The following is a 20650-nucleotide window of genomic DNA, read 5'->3' on the forward strand; positions in this document are numbered from 1 at the left end:
TTAAAGTGGTTTTACCACCTGTGTTACATATACAGCTCAGGACAGACCTCAGCCCATCCCCACTGCAGTGAGCCAAGGCACAAACTTGAGGACAACAGGCTTTATAGGTCAGCATCAACCCCCTCAAATGCACCTGCATTAGAAGTAAAAGTGAAATAAAGTTTATTTTCTGAGACACCCTCTCAACTACCACCTTTCTGCTAAGTGATTAAGTGTACAAAGAAATTATTTTCTTCTTCAGAGGTACAATTTGTACAAAAGCCATACAGACACTTCCCAAAACACAAGTGCTATCCCAAGCCCAGTCTGCCAGGCACAGGCACCCTCGGGCTCCATGGCACAGATTAAAGTCCACCTGGACATGCACTGGAGTCAATGGGAGCAAATGGGCTCATCCATACATTTCCAATTTGTCATTTATCACTTAATTTTCACTTTGAATTTAGGTCCAACTCACCCCAGGCTTATAACAGAGCTGAAAAAGAAAACTGAAGTTGCTGTCAACTTAAAGGCAGTCCCAAAGCAAGCCATCCATTTGCAGGCAGGGCAGGGATCAATGTTTAACCAGGGATGGGGCAGAGCAAACACAGCCCGAGATGGGCAGCGCTGCTGGAGCCCTGCCCACTGCAACCGGAGCTGGGGACACACAGCAGGCACAGAACGCTCTGCATCTCCTCACAGAAGACACAATTCCCTATTTAGGGCCCTAAGTCATCAAGAAATAAACAAAAAGCCTAAAGAAACCCCCCAAAATCCTATCGATTTCTTAACTTTGAGAATAGCACTGAGAAAACTTTAAAATTGTTGGCCAGAAGGATTTCTTGTTATGATATTAATTTAAATAGTGTTTTTTCCCAGATTATTAGTGTTTTTTCACAGACTACAGATGACAGAGTTATAGATGCCAATTAAATCAGTAGTTTTATTTCTAGCTAGCAACACAGATTTTGCAGAGACACTCCAGGTCAGACACAGGGATCCCCATCTCCTGTGGAGCACTGACATTACAGCAAAACACAGTGAACATCATCAGGTGTCTTAACCAGGGAGAAGAACTCAAAAGAAGGGCAGCAAAATCCATTTCAGAGCAGACACATTGATTTACAGGAGAACCATCAAACTGCTGCAATACAGGAAGAGAAACTCCAGTGAAAAAAATACAGCTTTCTCTTAACCCAATGCACAGCAAAATTACAATTCTAGGAAAACACAGGAAAAACACACATTTCTTATTGACTAGTTATTTATATGCTGTTCCACAGATCAGCTCCAAAAAGAGTTGAATTTTATATATGACAGTTTCCAGTTACACAAACATGTAGCGATCATTCCAGCACTAAGACAGACAAAGCTGATTATCAATAAGACTATTTTGGAGTACCAGGTCTATTTATAAAATTAATGCCATAGAGCTTTCTGCTTGATATTTAAAGAGTCAAACATGACATCAAGAGTTCAGTCCAACATAACTGAAATATGAAAACAGAGCAGAAAAAGACCTACATGTACAATCAACTTTTTGGATACAAAAAAAAATACAGTTTCTGTCATTTTCTACCATTCTTTTGCTGTTATCATTGCTTGAGACAGAAGCATGAAAAATACTTATTTCTATGAGTTTCCACTATAACTTTCTACTATTTCCTATAAGCACCAATTTTCATCTATCATGACATCATTCTGGAGCCACAATTATGCTACTTCATAAACTTTTAATCTAAGTCTGCCACCAGACTGTTCATACAGACTGCTAAAAGCTTTTCTTTATTTTATTTAAACAGGTCTTGATGAAAAAAGGACAACCAACCCCCCCACTCTTACAATAAACCCCAATTTAAACCACATAACCCCCAATAAACCCCAGCTGTTTGCATGAGGCACTCAGAAGCAAAGGAACAGATTATGGTTTTTGAATAAGCATGTTAAACAGAAGTAATTCCTGACTTATGAAATGGGGTTGCTTTTTTTTTCAAGAAATATTTGCCCTTACACACAGATATCCAACAGCAGCAGATCAAACTGGAGGGAAAAAAATAACCAGGAAGAAAATAATTACTTGCTTTTCTCAAACTTGCATTTGCAAGCATCAAGCATTTTATTTACCAGGCCAAATGGCTCAAGCTCACTGGTCACACACTTTCCTTGTTTTATTTGAGGGCAGAGAATGACCCCTGACTTCTCGCTTGCCACCTCCTTTTTCAGAGTGGCACCAAACGCCTCCGACTGTCACAGCTCCCCTGTCAGAGTGTTAAACTGTGTGTGGTCAGGAGAACTCAACCCCAGAAAGGGGAAAAGCAGGGGGTTCTGCCCCACAGCCCTGCCCTGGCACAGCACCTGGAACTCAACCCTAAAAAGAGGAAAAGCAGAGGGTTCTGCCCCACAGCTGTGCCCTGGCACAGAACCTGGAACTCAGCCCCAGAAAGGGAAAAGCAGGGAGGGTTCTGCCCCACAGCCCTGCCCTGGCACAGCACCTGGAACTCAACCCTAAAAAGAGGAAAAGCAGGGGGTTCTGCCCCACAGCCCTGCCCTGGCACAGGACCCAGAATTCAGCCCCAGAAAAAGGAAAAGCAGGGGGTTCTGCCCCACAGCCCTGCCCCAGCACAACACCTGCCCCCAGCACTGAGCTGCTCTGCAGAAGGAGCTCAGGCAGTTCCCCATTTCGGGCAGTGCAGCTTTCAGACACTGCTGCATTCATCCAGCCATTTCTGGCTGATTGTGCAGCTGAAGGTTATTTGACATCCACAATTTGTTCTCTATTGACTAAACATTCACAGGCAAACAATCCAGTACCAATTTAAGGCCAAATCCATAAAAACTCGGTGTTGTTGACAAATGGAGGTATCACCATGCAGATCAGAGCCTTGCTGCATCATATCTGTTACAGGAGCTTTATATTTATTACAGTAAATCAGCAAGTGCAGGATGAAAAATATTCAGCCGAGCACTGCATGTTACCAACGTCTAAACATATAATAAATACTGTATCAACATCAAGTGGAAGTTTGCAATATATTATTAAAGTTTGAAATTAATGTTATTTTTAATTGAAGCTGATGACAAACATCTTTCCACTATAGCCTGTAATCTCAGTAGTGCCTATTCCTACTCTTTATTTTTCCTTTCTATGCTAAACACTGTGTGACATCCTACATTAAGGATTTTAGAAAGAAAATGAAAAGCCATAACTAAATTAAAGTATTAAAATCTGAAGAAATTTAGATGTTTGAATAAATGTGAAGACTGTTTTATAATACAATCAAGAATCACAGAACGGTTTGGGCTGAAAGAGACCTTAAAGATCATCTCATTACAAACCCCTGGCTTGTGCAGGGACACTTTCCATTAGATGAGGCTGCTCCAAGCCCTGTCCAACCTGGCCTTGGATACTTCCATGAGGCAGCCACAAGAAGAGAACAAGCAAAAGGGGGAGAGAAAACAAAGGTCCTTTAAATGGCTTAACTAAACCTGCAGGGATAAACAGCCATTTGCAGTAACAACTAAGTGATTTTCCCCTACTGTGTAACAGCACAGCAAACATCTTCATGCACAACTACAAGGAAAAGAAGGCCAACACACAGTTTCTCCTTCCCCATTTTTTTTCCACTTCCACTTCCCATTTTTTCTCCCTTTTCACACCACTTACAATGTGTTAACTACTTCCTTGCTTTGTTACTGCCTCCTTCATCTTCTTTCCTGGACACAAAATCAGGCAGCTGCTTCCTGGGGTGCAGATCTCCATGTCATGACACTCCATTTCACGCAGTAAAGGAAAACCACACCTGACTTCCAGTTTGGCAAACCCACTTCATGTGACAAGTAATGCTCTTCTATACACTTAGTCATTCTGACCCCGGGTTAACTTAAGTCCAGTTTTAAATTTATGCTTAGTTAACCATTATTTACATTGGACTGCAATGGAACACTGCTCACCCACATCAAGTATCATGGGAATGCACTTAAACATGGATGTCCATGCTGACAAAAGTGAGCTTGAATCTTTTCCCAACAGTTTGTTTTCATTTGCAAAAGCATTATTTCTTCCAAAGGACAGTCCCCGACCTCCATCATTATAGCCTGGCTTTTTGTACATCCCTGCTCACCATAGCAGCTGCTTCTCTCCTTTTAACTAGGCTGCCATCAGAACTCTCAGTTCTGTGCACAGTCTTCTCCACAGTAGTCCCAACTTAATGCACAAGAAGTTTTACCATCATTAGTTTTCACTCTATTTCATCTCTGCCACTGATGTTTTGGTGAGAAGAACAATTTGTCAAGAAATTTCAGGAAAACACAATTGGTAAGTATTTTTTATCCAAGAAAATCAACCACACTCTGTGCTTTATCAATTCTTTGAATAATTTAAATAGGGCAGCAGTGGATGAATCACAGAGTTGGAAACGTCAACGAGACAACACCATTAATGGAATCCTATGGAAAGGATTTTGGCTGTATCCTGCTGCTACCACCAGTGAATCTCCTCAGAAACACAGTGTTGCTAAGCTTGAATGCATATCAGAGTGCATTTCAAAAGTCAACAGCAATCTACAGTCTGGTGAACTTTGAATTCATCTACAGTGACACAAAATGGAAAGAACAGAGTTACCAATCTCATCACAATCACCAGCATTCCCCCTGCTCCATAAGTGCTTGCATCTTATTCCCCTTGCTTTAACAATTTCTCTTTTTTATATCTGCTCTTTTCAGGAGGATCAATTTGGAAAAACAGAACAAAACAAACAAAAAACCCAAACTAAAACTGCTCAGTGTCTCCTTGGATTTATGAAGAGGGTTATTTACTCTACAGGCTGTGTGCATTTACTCAGACCAGTCACTGCTAGAGCAAACAAGAGGGGGGTGATGGCAGCACAGGACTGGGCAAGGTGAAGTCCCCAAGAACTGGGCACATTTCTCCAAGAGGGTTCACAGCTGGGTGACACCGCTGGGCCAGCCTAGGTAGATCTCCACACCCTGCAGGCACAGCAAAGCTCTGTGAGAATTTCACACATCTGAGCTCAGACAATGCAGCTGTCAAACGCTTCACACATCCTCCTGCCCCTTTCATTTCACCAGCCTGTCTCTCCTCATTACCTGCAAAATAAACACCAACAGAGGGTGTTTTGAGCAGGTACAGAGGCTCCTCCGGCCTGGACCAGACCTCCAGCACAGCCACCCATTCCCTTCCACAGCATTTGAAAACAAGTCCCCAAAAATGTCAAGTCACATAAATCTTCCTGACCAAAGCAAGACTGAAAATATGAATGAGCCTTCGTATTTACACAGGAATATTCCTGCCAAGTTTTTCCACACTACCACGTCTCATCATTTGTATGATATAACCAGAATATCTTGAACTGGATTACACGTGGCAATTCCACTTGACAGTGAGGTTTTCAGTGTGTCTTCCCAGTAAAAGAAAATTTAAATTGAGGATATTGTCTGTTTTACTAAACCTGGTGAAATAAAAATATTTCAGATTGAGAGCCATTTGGGGGGAGATTCTGATATGTATTTCATTTTATAGGAGACCCCCCTACACAGTTTGCACTCTGAGCACCACTAATATAACTGTTCTCTTAAAATGTAAACATTTGCTAAACCCAGACAACAGACTGATTTTCTTTCAAGATAATTTAATTGCTGACTCATTTGCAGTGGGAGGAAAAAAATCCCTGTGACACCTTATTATATGTTTATCACTTCGCCTACAGATTTATTAAAGGCTGTCCTCTTCAGGCAGAAAAATGGGAATAAAGTATGACTCAACTCTCAGGAAAAAACAACCAACAAAACAACACAAAACAACCCTACTGCATTGTTCTCTTTGATGAAGTAAGTTAATATATAAAAGAAAACCATTACATTAATTCCAAAATTCCCCCAGACACCACTAGTCTGAGATCTTGTGCTGTCTTGCTGTTTGTCATGGGGCCAAGACTGAGGTGCAGGTTTGAGAGCATTCAGGCTGCAGACCACGCCAGGTACTCTGCTGCCCAATTTCTGAGCAGAAAGAACAAATTAATGATCACCTAACACACTTAAAAACTCAAAATGAAGGTAACAAAAGTGAAATATAGCTAAAACAAGAAGGTGATGTGGAAGAAACCAGAAAGAAGCCAATGTTTGTGAAATTTATATAGGCAATGGCTTCTGTAATTTACCATTGCTACAGGTATGAGGGCACTGCCATTTAAAGCAAATTGGCATCTTTATGGACATTTTCAAAACCTGAAATAATCACAAGAGCATGGAACTCACTTCCACATGCAGAGCTACCACAGGTACCAGAAAAACTTCAGAGATAGCAGCAACTCATACACAACTCAAGAGTTATGGATGTGAACAAGCAGCACAAAAGGGAGTCAACACCTGATTTCTTTTCCACTGTGGTTCCCTATCCCTTGATACATGATCTGGCCACTCAAATTGGTATAGAGAGAATAAACTGGGAAAGAGAACAGATAAAAACTTATTTGCAAGGAATAGTAATTTTAAAATTTTAGTTGACAGAACAGCAGGTTCTAGGCATGATAAAATGGTGCTGTAGAGTAGCCACTTAAAGGATATAAATCTTAATAAATGGCCTGGAAAATACTGTTGCTAGATATATGTATGGAGACATTGTGATGATAAATATAGTGTAACAAACAATAATAAGAAAAGATAATTAACATCTTTATTTATTAGGAAGAGGATACGGATCCTATTATTTGGAGCAAGGTTTCTACAGCAATTTAATAGATTCCCTGAGAACAACAGACTAGTACTCCCCCAAGCCTCTAGATTTCATTTCTTGACAGAAAATACTGCTGAGATTCTATAAATTCATATTTTTTGCTACCACTTGTCAACTACATGAATTCCTGAACAGTTAAAAAGGAAGAAAATCCTCCTCCAGCATGAAATTTTCAAATAATTTAAAATATTCCAGGGGCCTAAGCAATACAGAATGGGGAAGGCTTGACTAAGCCTGCAGTTGCAATGATTTCAAATCAATTTCTGTACTGGTGGTCATCTGACAGGGCAACTCAGCACTCCCACCTCACTGGCAGCACATGTGCCTTTTACCCCCACCATGCTATGGGAGCTTTTGACAGCAGTGACAGCATCAGAAGTGATACAGGAAAAGGCTGGAGGGTGGGAGGGCAGTGAGTCTCAAACCAGACCACACCTAGCACTCAGCTGAGCACAGAGCAGACCTGACACACACGTGGCAATGCACACACAGATCAGAGTAAACTGTGAAAAAAAAAGTCAGAATGATACCCTTGGACTCTCATATTATTACTGTGTGGTCTACACCCTTCCTTTATGCCAGCTCTAAGGCTTATCAGGTCTTTCACTAAATTAAACTAATTAATGCAGCAGTGAGTAGTTCTCAGCTGGGTGACTGAGCTGAACTGGGCTCAGTGATGGGTCCAATGTGCAGAGCTGGCACAAAGGAAATGAGGGAAACACGACTGTGGGAGCAGGAAGAAAAGAGCAGGAACACTTCTTTCAGCAGCAGCAACCTTCTAGACTGGCTTAGCTGCAACATGAAACCACAGCCTATGGGTACAACCTGATTATCAGTTTAACCTAAGTGCCTGCTGTCTGCCAAAAGAAATAGTCTGGCCTTCCTTCTGTCCCCCACTCTCCCTCGTGGCTACTGAGATTGGTGTAGTCATGCAGCAGAACCTACTTTTTAAAGACTTGATGACTGATATTTGTAAGTGATAAATGACCTTTTTCAAACCCTGATTTCTATTCACTCTCCAGGGGAAGCTGACAAACTTAATTGGTATTAGAAAGCAAATTCCAAAGCTCAGGTTTCCCACCAGTGTTTGTACACACTCAGGTTTTGAACAAATGCAGCTGAAAGAGTTGCACTGCACTGCAGTTTCCAGTACAGAAGTGCTTAGACTGGTACAAAACCTAGAGCTGAAGATAAAAATACATCAGAAAACATTCCTATCCCACAATAAGATTAGGCTCACATTTACTCTTACTTGAAAACAATTACAAAGTTAGATTAGACATTGTAACAGGCCATTACAGCCCCTCCTGATGGATCCTCAGCTAAATGTAATCCTCAGTGCCTGCAACAAATTTAACTCTGTAACATCAGGATTTAAAGCACCATTTTGAGATTTAACATCTTTATCTCCAGTTTCATCTAACACTCCAACAGAAGCTGTGAAGACCAGACAGACAGCTCTAATATCTTCACAGCTAGAAATGTCACTCAAGCGTAGAACCCAGAGTTTGCCTAATTGCTTTCCCATTAATTTCACATGGGAGAAGATACAAACAGACATTGCAGGCTGGCAATTAAGAAAACCTTACTTGAAACCAATCTTTAAAAGAAAATTTAAAATATGCAGTATATGACATAAAGATGCCAGCCTGTCAGATGATCTGAATTAACAGAGCCAAATTTATGCTTTGTATTTCACCAAAATAAACCAAGTAACACCACAGATAAAATGTATCAGAGGGATTTTGGCACAGTCTATTGTTAATGTAAGATGAATGTTCCAATTCTTGTGTCTGAAGTCAATGGGAGGTTAATATGAACTCCTGTAAGCCTTAGGAAAGACAATTTTCTTAAAGGATACAGGACCTGAAAATTTATTGTAGATGGGTAAAGTACTTACTGCTTGAGCAATAACTTCTAGCACTCCTGCACTCCTCTGTTTCTTCCTGTAGATTAAGGCAACGGTACTGAACACCCAGATGTAAGGATTGTATTATACCCTGTGGTTTTATCTGCTTTACTGTTTGCAAGTTACTGCTTTGTTATTTTTTTAAAGCAACCAACCATGGTGCTGCCTCCTCATTTTGCATAGCACTGATGCAGGATAGATGAAAATAAATCATTTCTGTTGGGCAGTATTTTAGTGGTGACCAGCCATGCACATACAAAGTTACCCTACCAAGGCAGGGTGTGGGGGATAAACAGTTATACAGGAAACACCCAACAAAAACGGTGAAAGAGGTGTTTCTCCTTTTGTTGTGCATATTCCTCTCCTTTGTTGCCATTTAAACAGCATTGCAAATCTTGTTACAATTATCTGTAAGCTAAAAACGTGTATTGGCAGAAGATACAATACAAACCACACAGTCTATTCAGGTCAGTGGTTTAAAGGCATGGGAACACCATTATAATCGACAATGCTGGTTTGGTTTGATCCCCAGGTAATCCTTCCCTCTCACCTCCAGGCTATTCCCTCTGAAATACACAGTTAATGCTACCATTGCCTTCCAGTTATTGATTGCAATTCACTTTGCCATGTATAACTTCTGTTATTGCATTTTTGCTCCACAGCTTTACCAAAAAACACTTTCAAAAACCACAAAATACAACAAGATAAATATTAATAAAATCCCACCCAAATTTAAATTTCTTCTCAGTGTGACTCACCACAGTAAGGCTTATTAAGTGCTTCTGGCTTATTAAGTAACTAAAAATCAGACTGCCTTTTATTTTTTTTTTTTTTACTCCAGGATTCTGGTTATTTTTCAGTCCCTAACCCAGCCAGACACACATGACAGGGCCCTTAACTGCACACAGAACCAAAGGAGCAGATCACAACTCTGCTGTTTCCTGTCCTCCTCTCAACTGATACCAACTTTCAGAACTGCTCTGATAGCCAAAGGATGGAACACTTCTATTTTCTGCTTCTATTTCCAAGAGGCATAAGTTAACTTCCAACAATGAATTTTTTGCAATCTGTGAAGCACTTACTGCAGTTTATAGACACCAAGGTATTAAAGAATTAGATGTCAGCCGACCTTGTGATTAGGTAACTTAAGTTCACTGCCTCAAAATTGTATAATCTGTTCTGAAAAACCACTCAGAACCCAAACATGTATAAGGCAGGGCTGAAAAGCAGATAAGGAGCTCTATATGACAAGAATAAAGCACAATGAGTGACAGAACTTGGAGAGCTCCTAAATAAAGAAAAATATATTTTAAAAAGAGTAAAAAAGCTAAGATTCAGCCCAGCTAGGGAGCCATATTGCTTGGAAAAGCCATTTTTCACTGAGGAAGTTTGTAGAGTCATATGAGTTTCTCCAGAAGAGGAAGAATAGAGGGATGGGTGTGATCCCACAGAGCAGAGCAAGGCCTGGAGCAGCCAAAACAGGGCAAGGTCCAGGGGAAACCCCCAAACCAGAGGTTGCAAAAGGCAAGGAGAGCAATATTAAAGAAGCTGAGGTGGTGTCTGGGAAGGAGGAAACCAGAGGAGCTGCTGAAGAGCAGCTGCTGCCAGGACACTGCCAAATACTGACTGGGTGTTTGAGCAAGGAGGGAGCAAAAACCTGAGAGCAAAGAGCAAGCAAGGCCACGTTTCTGCTGCCTGGCTGTGTGGAGCAGGAATTGCCAGAGGAGATGGAAACAAACATAAAAGGTGATTCAAGAGCTTTTATTCTTCATTCTACTGAAGGAGCCGGGCCTGGGAAGAGAAGTGTAGGATAGGAACAGGAAGGAGGGAAGCACCACCACAAGTCAGCTGAACGCCAAGGGGAGTTGTGGCTGACAGAAGGAGACATGAATGGGGAAAAAAAAATAAATGCACATAATTCCTCATTATATCAGTGGCCATGCTGCAGTTCTGCACTCTCAGGGTGCTACAGGCACTGCTTATAGAGTGACAAGACAACTCAGAAGTTTTCTCAGGTACTTTCCAGGTAAAAAAACCCTCCTCCTTCTGAATAGCACAGAAATATTAACCAAGGGTACTCTGCTCACTTCTTCTTCCTATGCCAGTTTACACCAAAATATCAAATGATTTAAAATTTTCCAGAGATAATTCATCATCATGCCTAACTGACTATACTATGACTAAAATGACACAATGCTCGCCCTATTTATAGAATAACATGTGGAGAGTAGTGCCATTAATGCAGCCATTACTAAATCAGACACTAAAATCAACTCTGTAAGTAAAGGCTGAACCACTGAAAAGTACCAGACCTTTGATGTAGAAGATGTTCCTCTGAAATACACACACACAGTGGCTTTCAGAGCAGCCCTGTTAGTAAGTGCTGCTTATCAATGTCACCAGTTCTTACCTTGAAAGACTTCAGTCAGAGTAAAGCCATAATCTCAAATTCAGGCTTTTTCATTTTTTTTAAACTACATATTTGGTATTTTTAAAGAAAAGAGTGTAGTTAAAATACCTAAATTTAGGATAGAAAACTTCACATCTGAGAAGCACTTTTTAATAAAATGCCTGGAGTGAAAGCCCAGCAAGTCTGCCAGTCAACCATCACCCATAATGAAGCCTATGGGATTTGGTCCACTCCCACACTGACAGAAACTGTTTGGTTTAGCTTCTTGAAAGTTTTAAAACAAAATTCCTTCTTCAATCACTTTCAAGGGAGTGCATACAAACTAGTTTCACAGTGGGAATCCACTCCACCCACCAAGGGCTATGGGAAAGCAGTTAAGCATCCAGAGGCACCAGGCCAGGAAGGGAAGAATACACATTACTAAGTCCATCTTCTCCATGACAATGGTGAAGTGGCCAAGAAGTAATAAAAATGGGCAAAGAATTTACATCTGCCAGTGTCCAAAATGCAAGAGAGTGTCAGTCCATAGGTTAAAGCATATTCATTGTGCCTTCTGGCAGATCAACAGGTAATGATAAAGAACATGGTCAGGGTATTTTGCAAAATTAGGAGATTTGCAATTTGACTTTGACAGGAAAACAGACACCCTGAATGTGGATATTCCCATTTCAGAGCAAACTGACCAGCTGAGCACATCAAAACTCCCTTAGAAACATGTACATTCAGTGTGTCTGTTTTGTTTTTGAAACCAAATTCCAGATTTGTCCACTGAAATGACAGGAAAACACACAGCCTAAAAAAAAAAGCATGAATGTGTTTTAATTAAAATGCACTTTTAGTATATTAGTAATAATATACTAAAAATATAGTAATAATATCAGAAATTATTGAATAACAACAAGGCAAGGACCGAGCAAAATGAAAGTGAGAGAAGAAAATTTTTGCCTCTTGGAAAGTACCAACAATTTTGAAGTTACTCCCCAAGGGATAAGAGTTTGACATTTGACAGTTGCATCAACAAGGCAGAGCTGAACATCAGCACTCATGGCCAGTCCCCTGTGAACCACACCTAGCTTGGAGATGAGTAATAGCATTTTTAGATCCTTCAATTTTGTTGAAAAGTCATATACTTACAAGGAAAATAACTGGAAATATAATAAAAGCACCTGAGGTTTTGTTAGTTAATTTTCTGTGTGACATCCCTGTCCTCTCCACCAGCAACGTTTGGCCCTGTGGTGTGTGACAGTGACAGCAAGTCCCAGCTCTTGTTGGGATCCTGGATTATTGACACAGGGACACAAAGGGGATCACAGACTGCTGGTGGCACCAAAATCAATATGGCAACATCCTCCAGTCTTCCATCTAGAGCTGAGCAGCTCTCTCCACTGAGAGCAGGCACTGCCTCCCACCACTGACAGACTGACACCTTTCACTGGCCTAAGTTACTCCAATACTGGATCAATTCCTTCTGCCAGCAAATTCTTATTAAAATATTTGATAGACTGTGCCATTAACAGTTTATCACTGAACAATATCAATGGATATGCTAATTATCAGTCTGACTGCACTAATGGTTTAAGCTTAGAGCAGTAAGAAGAGTTTAATAATTGGCCTATCATTCTAATTAACTTTAGTATTGAAGAAATAATGTTTTATGTTACTGCAGTTCCTTCATTGAAGTGTTTTCCAGAAATGAGAAGGAGAACTAAATCCTGAGAATTCTGATAGGGAAAAGCTATGCCAACACATTTTGTCTGGCAACCTTACATTCAGAGATGGCAAGCATCCAGATCCAAACTAAACCCAGGGAGCCTGGGAGGTTTGAATTTTGAATATTACATTCAAAGTAAAAATATTTTGAAAAATAAGACATTACAGCTGTGGTAAAGCAATTTAGACAACACACATAAATTAAAATCTCTCCAAAAGAAGCCCCTAGACCAGGAACAGCAGGCAGCACAGGGCAAGACCATGAGCTCCCAGCACAGAGCACAAAGCTCCAGCAGCAGCCCAGGGCTGCACTCAGCCTCCCTGTGATTCTTATCATATAGAAACTCTGTTACCCCACACAGTGGATTAGAGGGTTATTAATGTCTCCACTAATCCAAAGTACAAACCAGGGTAGGACACAACACCCATTCTTTTCCTATTTCTCTGCACTATTTCTTCCCCTATTCTTGGGCCCACTTTCATTGCAGTGCAGGCTTTAGAATAAAAAACAATTTCTACATTAATCCCTCTCATGTTGTTCCATTATGTTATTTCTACCACAGCAGAAAAAGTAGTAGTTTTATACTTGCTTTCCACAAAACAAATCATAGCTGATGTGTCTTGCATGAGTAAAGAATGCATAAGTTATTTATAATCAATACAAGTAATTATAAAAAGCCATTATTTTCCCTCAGGGGAACATACTAATCCAGTTCTATTTTGTCATATGTAATCTTAAATTGGAGGTTATGCTAGTCCTTTAAGCAATAAATCCAGTGCACACAACTAAAGATATGAAATAATTAATTTCTTGATTTTTTTCCATGTTAAAATAGAACACTTTCAAGGCACACTTTTGATAAATTACTTACAAACAAAATCAATACAGATGAGAACAACAAAGTGGATAAAAACCCAAACTGGTCCTATGGCTGCCAGAGGAGGATGGGGAGAGGAGCCATTTTAGGAGCTCCAATTCTTTAGTGTAGGACACAGCAAACACTTTCAGAACCCACCCAACTTTCCAGCCATTCCCCTTCTCTACAGCATCCTCATCTCCCCACAGCTAGGGAGCAGGAAAGGGACAGCAATCCATTCCTCCTGCAAGACAGGCTTCACCAACCTATCAAACCACTCAATTTACCTGCACCTTTTTAATAGCAACAACACAAATACATCCAATGTGGATCTTTTAATACACTACAAACCTACAGCTACCTTTCTGGTCAAGAGGCATCAAACTTTTGTACACTGAACAGCTCCCCTGCACACCTGCAGTGAGCCAGTCTGCAAGAGCCAAGAAGAAAATTTGCTGGAAGTTGTTCTGCAGGCCTTAGAAGAACAATAAACAATGGTTATTCACCACAAAGTACAGGAGAACAACTCCTACCTGTACTGACCTTATAAGCATGACAGCAGGGAAACTCACCTTCCCCTCAGTGCCCTCGAAGGATCAGCAATGACTGATCTTAATGCAGGGAAAACTCCACAATCTAAGCACCTTCATCACTAGAATTCTCAAAAGGCAGGCTGAAATCCCTAAGGATAAGCACTTTCTGGTGTAACTCCAGAAAAAGGAAAAAAAAAAAAGGCCCACGCAATTCCCTAGACATGCATAATTAAGAATACATCATTGCCCTTTTGTAACAGAGTGCTTCCCCAAGGAAACTCAAGTGTTCTCTAGAACAGGAGAGCCCTGGCCTAGTCCAATGGCTGGGTGAGCACCAATCCTGCAGGATTCTGCACATCTCTCCAGTTCTATACCTACATAATGACCAGCCTCTACTTAAATTCCTGGCTTTCTCACCCCCTTCCATACAGTAAACACTGTCCCTTCAACCTCACCCTCCAAGCTAAGCATTACCTACAACTTTTTTATATGCACGCAGATCTGCAACCTCTTCCAAGGTAAAAAACGTTCACAATTCCTCTCAAACCAGAAAGAAATAGCCTTTCCACAGCAGGAACCTTCAGGGAAAGCTCAGCTTCCTTCTGCACAGGTACATACCACCCCTGAGAGAAGATCTGTTATTTTCTTTGTCTTTTCCAGCAAAGAAACACACCGCACATCCCGACCTGCACCTTCCGAGTGCCTTTTCGAACACAGCCAAACATCCCCAGAATTTCTACTCTGTCCCACCCCCGCCGTGGCCAAACCAATGACGGCGTCCCACCCGGAGGATCAATGTCTACCTGGATACACCGCCACCCTTCCCCTCCTCCCCTGCCAGGGTGTGGAGGCCTCGTCCCATCCCGGCTGGGCTCCCCTTCCCCAGCAGCAGCGCGTCCTCCCAGCGTTATCCCCGCGCCGGGAGCCGCCCTTGCTCCACATTTCCAGCCTAAAAAATCCACTTGCGCTGCCTCCCGCCCCCTCCCGAGGCCTTCCCAGCCGAGCTCCCCGGGCCGCTCCCCGCTCCCTCCCGGCGGGTTCCCGCTCCGTGCGGGCCCCCGGACCCTGTCCGGCCGATCGCGCCCAGGCCGCCGCCTTCGCCCCGCGGCCGGCGCGCCTCCCAGGCGAGCCCGGTGCTGCGCAGGCCGCGCCGCCGCCCCCGCGGTACCTTCGGTCTGGGCGCTGGGGCCCGGCTGGGCCATGGCTCGGCGGGCGGCACCGCCGCGGCCTCCTCCGGGCGGGGACCGCTACGCCACGGGCAGAGAGACGGGAGCGGCCGGGCCGGGCCGCCGCCTCCTCCGCCTCATCCTGACAGCGGCCGGCGGCGGCGGGAGGGGAGGACGGGCAGGAGGAGGAGAAGCAGCAGGAGGAGGAGCCCCGCGCAGGCGCCCACGGTGAGACACGGGACCGGCTGCGGCCGCCGAGCGGGGAGGGACCGAGGGACGGGAACCGAGGGACGGGAACCGAGGGACGGGGACTGAGGGACGGGGACAGGGATGGGACCGGGATCGGGATCAGGATCGAGGATTGGGACCGGGACTGGAACTGGGAATGGGACTGAGAATGGAGACCAGTACTGGGAACGGAGACAGGGACTGGGGGTAGAGATAGGGAGAAGGAACCCGAACCAGGGACAGGGACTGAGACGAAGACCGGGAACCAGAGACGGGACACAGGGACAAGGAACAGGCACCGGAATGGGGAACAGAGGCCAAATACCAGGACCAGGGACCAGGAATGGAGTAAAGGGACAGAGACAGGGACTGGGGGCCGGGGAAAAGAGCAGGGAACCGGGGACAGGGTGAGGGTGGTGATGGCTTCTCCCGGGTCCCTGCCCGACCTGGCCCCTCAGCCCTGGGCAAGGGAGAAATCCCCGGGCCTACAGCCCGGAGGCATAACTAATGTTTATTATTGAGGAAACAACACCAACAAATCCTGCCCTTTAATCACAGAATCACTGAGGTTGGAAAAGACCTTTGAGGTCATCGAGTCCAACCTGAGATTGATCCCCAGCTTGTCACCCTGGCCTGGCACTGAGTGCCACATTTCTGAGGTGATGACTCACCCTGAAGGGGATGGAAGCACCCAAGATTCATAAATCTTCATGGACAAATGACCCTCAAATGTCATGATTTGTCTGCAAACAATCAGGAAGTTTTATTAGTAAATTACACACTTGGCATGGAAATCGGTGTATTAGTCCCTGGCCAATTTTTAGTTGTCACACTTGCTGTCACACCAGTAATGCAGCTGTGACCTGGCTGGGCAGTGGAAGGAGCCTGTCCTGCCAAGGGGTCCCTTTCTCAGCACCCATGGTTGGGCTTTGTTGATGGAGGTTAGTCCTTTGGTGGGTTTTAGTCCTTCCATCTAACTAGGAGAACGTCTGAACTCCAGGTTGTAGCAATAAAATTGGACATGTACATCATTTGAGCACATGTAAAATCACATGTAGAATGCAGAGTTGGAATAGAAATTACACCAACAGTTCCTTTCAAGGGCAGGATCTGTTATAACTCCCTTTTCTTATGGCTTGCGTACCCTAAAATGAGTCACTTTTAAGCTGAATCTCACTTGTTGCCACTGTCTTTCAAGCCTTACTGCCAAAATACATGGTATGGCAAGGCATGAGATTCTGCATTTCCCATTACATTTTTGCTCATTTAAACAAAATGCAAACCTGAAATAGGCAGTCTTTGAAAATTATTCCATTTTGCCCTTTTTGATCAGTTGAGGTAAATTTTCTCAGTCTTTGCTATTGTATAAAGCAGGCTTAAAATAAAGACTTAACTTTTCATTGTTCCCAGATTGAGACATCTAGGGCTTTCTTCGTGGAAATGTGGAGAACCCAGAAGTGTCAGCTGCTCACAGAACTGCTGACTTAGTGGCAGATGATCAAAGGATGAAGTATCTATCACTTGAGGTACATTTACAAATTTCTTAGCTCCTTCTTAGGCTTTTTTATAAGTACCTGGATGTTACAAGCATCCAGTGCATGAACCTCCCTGAAAATCTAGTCCTGAGTGTAGGAACTGAGCTCTTGAAACTCCACCCTGGTGTGTGTTCATATGGGCACCTCAGAGCACCCACATTAGCAGCTAATTTCATCTTGTTCATGTTGAGGCAAAACTGACACATTCTGGTCGGTCAGGGATCAAACTCAGTGCAGCACCACTCCTGCTGCAAAAAGCAAGTAAGATAATAACAAGCTTGATATCTGCTGTACCTACAAGTGCTTATTAAGGGATTAATATAACTTCACTTTCATCACTTCCATAGACTGGATGACAGGATATTGACTATTGGAATTGCAACATTTCCAAGTCTCTGTCTGAACTCCTGAGCTTACATTCTGAATGGGTTTTATATGGAGTTTGAAAAATATAAGAACTCTCAAGGGGTTTGTATTTTTATTTTCCTTTCTTATTCTTCAATTTAGAGCTGTACTAGCTTTATAGGTGTGGTTCTTACTTAATCTTTCTTTTCTGGACAGTAATTGGACTTGACAGAGGTGAAGGTTTATGTAGTATCTAATAGAATGTATTCTAACCTGAAACAATTGAGTAACTTCCTCTGTGCCTCCCAAAATGTCCCATTTAATTCTACTCACTTGTAGTTCTTATAGCCTTGATCTCAAAGGATTTCCCAGCATGACTCAGCTAAATCTTAAAAGAACTAAAGGAGGTTTAGCAGCAGTTTTCAGTCAGTGGAAAAGGTCTTGCAGCAGAGAACCAGCAGAGACCAGAAGTCCTGAATTCCAGTCCTGGTGGTGTGAATGTTAGACAAGCGCAGTGCTAAGGCATCAGTGACACAGGTGAGCAGAGACTATTTCTGGAATAAGCTTCTCCAGAAATAATGCTCCTAAAATCCCATGATTTTTTATCAAATTTATTTGGCCTAAAAGCCTAACATGGGCATTTTGAGCATCAGCACCACATGCAGGAGACACATGTGAATGGAAGATGCATCTTCCTGGAGAGTGTGTGCTGTGTCACTACAGGTGGAGGAGTAGCTGTCACTTTGCACTCTGCCTGAAATGTAATCCTGCAGGCTCACTGAAAAAAAGAAGTTTGCAGGTTTTGTTTGAACAGTATCATCCAGGGGTAAGCAGTGAGTGTGAACATACAGTGGTTGCTGGAGACCAGGAGGAAGCTGAGGGGGGCTGGGGTTGTTTGGTTGCAAAGAGAACAGTGAAGTAATTCACATAACATATCTAGGAGACAAGAAGTATCTTCATTTTCCTTGAGGAAAATAAAACAAATAAATGGATAAAGATGGAATCTTATTAAATCTGATTACATCTGTTTTTCTAATAGGTCTTATGGTTGATTGACTTCTGTGCTTATAGGTGCTCAAGTTCCAAATGAAACTTTCCCTGCTTATTTTTTGATCATGTAGAAAGATTTTTCTCTTTCTGTGTCTTTGCCTTTATTTTTTTTCCTTTACTTGGGGCACTTTAACCTCAACTGAGGCATCTATTTTCATGAGGCTTTGGAGAAGGCAATTATCACTGTCCTTATCTGTGACACTAGTCCCAGATCCTGAGGCTGGTTGAGTTACCCTAGCTGTGCTCCATGTCAGGACAAGACCCAGTTACATACATTGTACTTGTACAAAGGGCACAGCTCTGGGGGAGTCCCTGCAGCTTCAGCCAGTCCCTCCTTGGGGATGGGTAAAGGGGCAGGGCTGGGATCACACTGGGGAAGAGTATGATCCCACAAGCTTTGTATTCACAGGAAGTTTGGCTAATAAATGCAGAGCTAATTCCTTTTGTTTTGAGTGATACAAGATACTATTGTTTCATACAACAGCTAAGCCAATTCTACAAAACCCAGAGTCTTTAAAAAGATGATCTGAATTTCTGGACTTGCAAGGCCAAGTCTGCATCTGGTGTGAATCCAGTGGAAACAGGCTGGTGTGTGGGAACTGAGAATCTGGCCTGTAGCACAGAATCAGAGTGGAGATCCAAAAGACCCTCTGAAATGCTGCTCCCCATGTCTGCTGCTTTACTGGCCACAGAGAAGTTGGATTCCACAGTGCCCTGTGTGGTGGGGGTCTGCAGTGAATCACAGGCCCTGCTCCCAGAGCAGTTCACCTCCTAAACCACCCACTGCTTGATTCAATTAATCCAAGAAAGCTCAGTAATGAGGTGGATTTGGGAAGTGGCTTTGTGTGTTGTTAAGGCTGAACTCCAGTGCACCCACAGGGGATGAGAATTGCAGAACTGGGGCCCTCTGCCTCAGCAAGAAGGAGATTTCATCTCCCCCACCCACTCTACCTGGAGGAGAGTTGGGCAACGCTCTCCACTGGCCAAACCATGCAATGACATCACCTTTGGAGGAATGCAACAAGAATGTTTCAAGTGATAAGAGTAAACATCTTACCAGAAAAAAAAAAGTGTGCTTTAAATTCCAGGTGAAGCCCAGGGAAGCGGAAGTCACACACATCTTTAAGGAGAAATTTGGGAGTGCAGCACAGTGAGCCTTGACTTCATTCCAAAGGCAAGTGTCAGGCTTGTTCTGCTTGCAAAAGAGAAGAGGAAAACCAGAATTTATTGCTTGCACTAGTTTCACCAGATTTTGTCTACTGTTTTTCTCACCTTTTTTTATTGTTTAAAACAAAGTGTGCAGTTTCCTAATTTTTAAATGTTTATTTTCTCTCTATTGAGATTGACAGTCATTAGCATTAAGTATTGGTTCTGCAGCTAGGAGTGTTTCTGGGCTTTGGTCCTTTCTTTTTAAAGCAAAGCTTTTGGAGAAAATTTACATTCATCTAAGTATTACCATAAAGAGGCTGGTTAAAAATCCCAAATCAGTCATGCTCTTTGCTTCAAAAGTTCTTCTGGAATGCAAGGAATTTAGTCTGGAACAATTACATTATTTGCAATGGTAACTTCTTAGCGAACCCTGGAATAGTTTATGTGGTTAAAAACCTTTGCAAGAGCAATTGAAAAATTATGTTATCCCATCTATTGTTTAAAGGATTCCATGTGGTGCAGTTCTTTGAATATATGGGAAGAAAATGGAGCCGAAAATGGAGCCAAAAATGAAAATTTGGCAGGCAAAAAATCCAAGTGCTTACATTGGCTCTCAATCCAGATATATACTCGTTAATGATCTCACTTGAAAGATGTCTATATTAAGATCTGAAAGCTCTTGGTGTTCCCAAGGGACAAGCTCATTGAATGTTGTGATATACCATGAAACTAAACAATTTTTCTTACTGCAAATTAACCAAGAAATCAGAAATTCAGTCTGTGTGAGTAACAAAGGGCACATGATGAGCACAGCCTTTTGGGTATCCTTGCTCAGCAGTACAAGAGAACTGCCATTGCAGGGAGGGACAGCTCTGCTTTGTGCTTACACACTCCTTCCTGGGAGGATCTAAAAATATGCCATAGCCCATTCAGACTCACCAAATCTGCATTACAAAGTTACCTGCACACACTGCAACACTGCAATAGCAGCATCTCTACTTGCATCTCTGCTGTGGGCACACTTGGAC

At 42.7% G+C, this 20650-nt stretch overlaps 1 protein-coding gene across 2 annotated transcripts in view; it reads right to left on the minus strand.

Annotated features, from left to right (window-relative positions):
- The window catches only part of RABEP1 (rabaptin, RAB GTPase binding effector protein 1), a 45107-nt gene extending 29562 nt beyond the window's left edge, over positions 1–15545 (minus strand). For both annotated transcript variants that reach the window (XM_059486697.1, XM_059486696.1), the window contains exon 1: positions 15318–15545. In XM_059486697.1, coding sequence (XP_059342680.1) covers positions 15318–15351 — 34 coding nt within the window. In that variant the 5' untranslated portion in view covers positions 15352–15545. The remainder of the gene's footprint in view (positions 1–15317) is intronic.
- Positions 15546–20650: the final 5105 nt, after the last annotated feature.

Source organism: Ammospiza nelsoni, chromosome 21, assembly GCF_027579445.1.
Source record: "Ammospiza nelsoni isolate bAmmNel1 chromosome 21, bAmmNel1.pri, whole genome shotgun sequence".
Lineage (NCBI taxonomy): Eukaryota > Metazoa > Chordata > Aves > Passeriformes > Passerellidae > Ammospiza > Ammospiza nelsoni.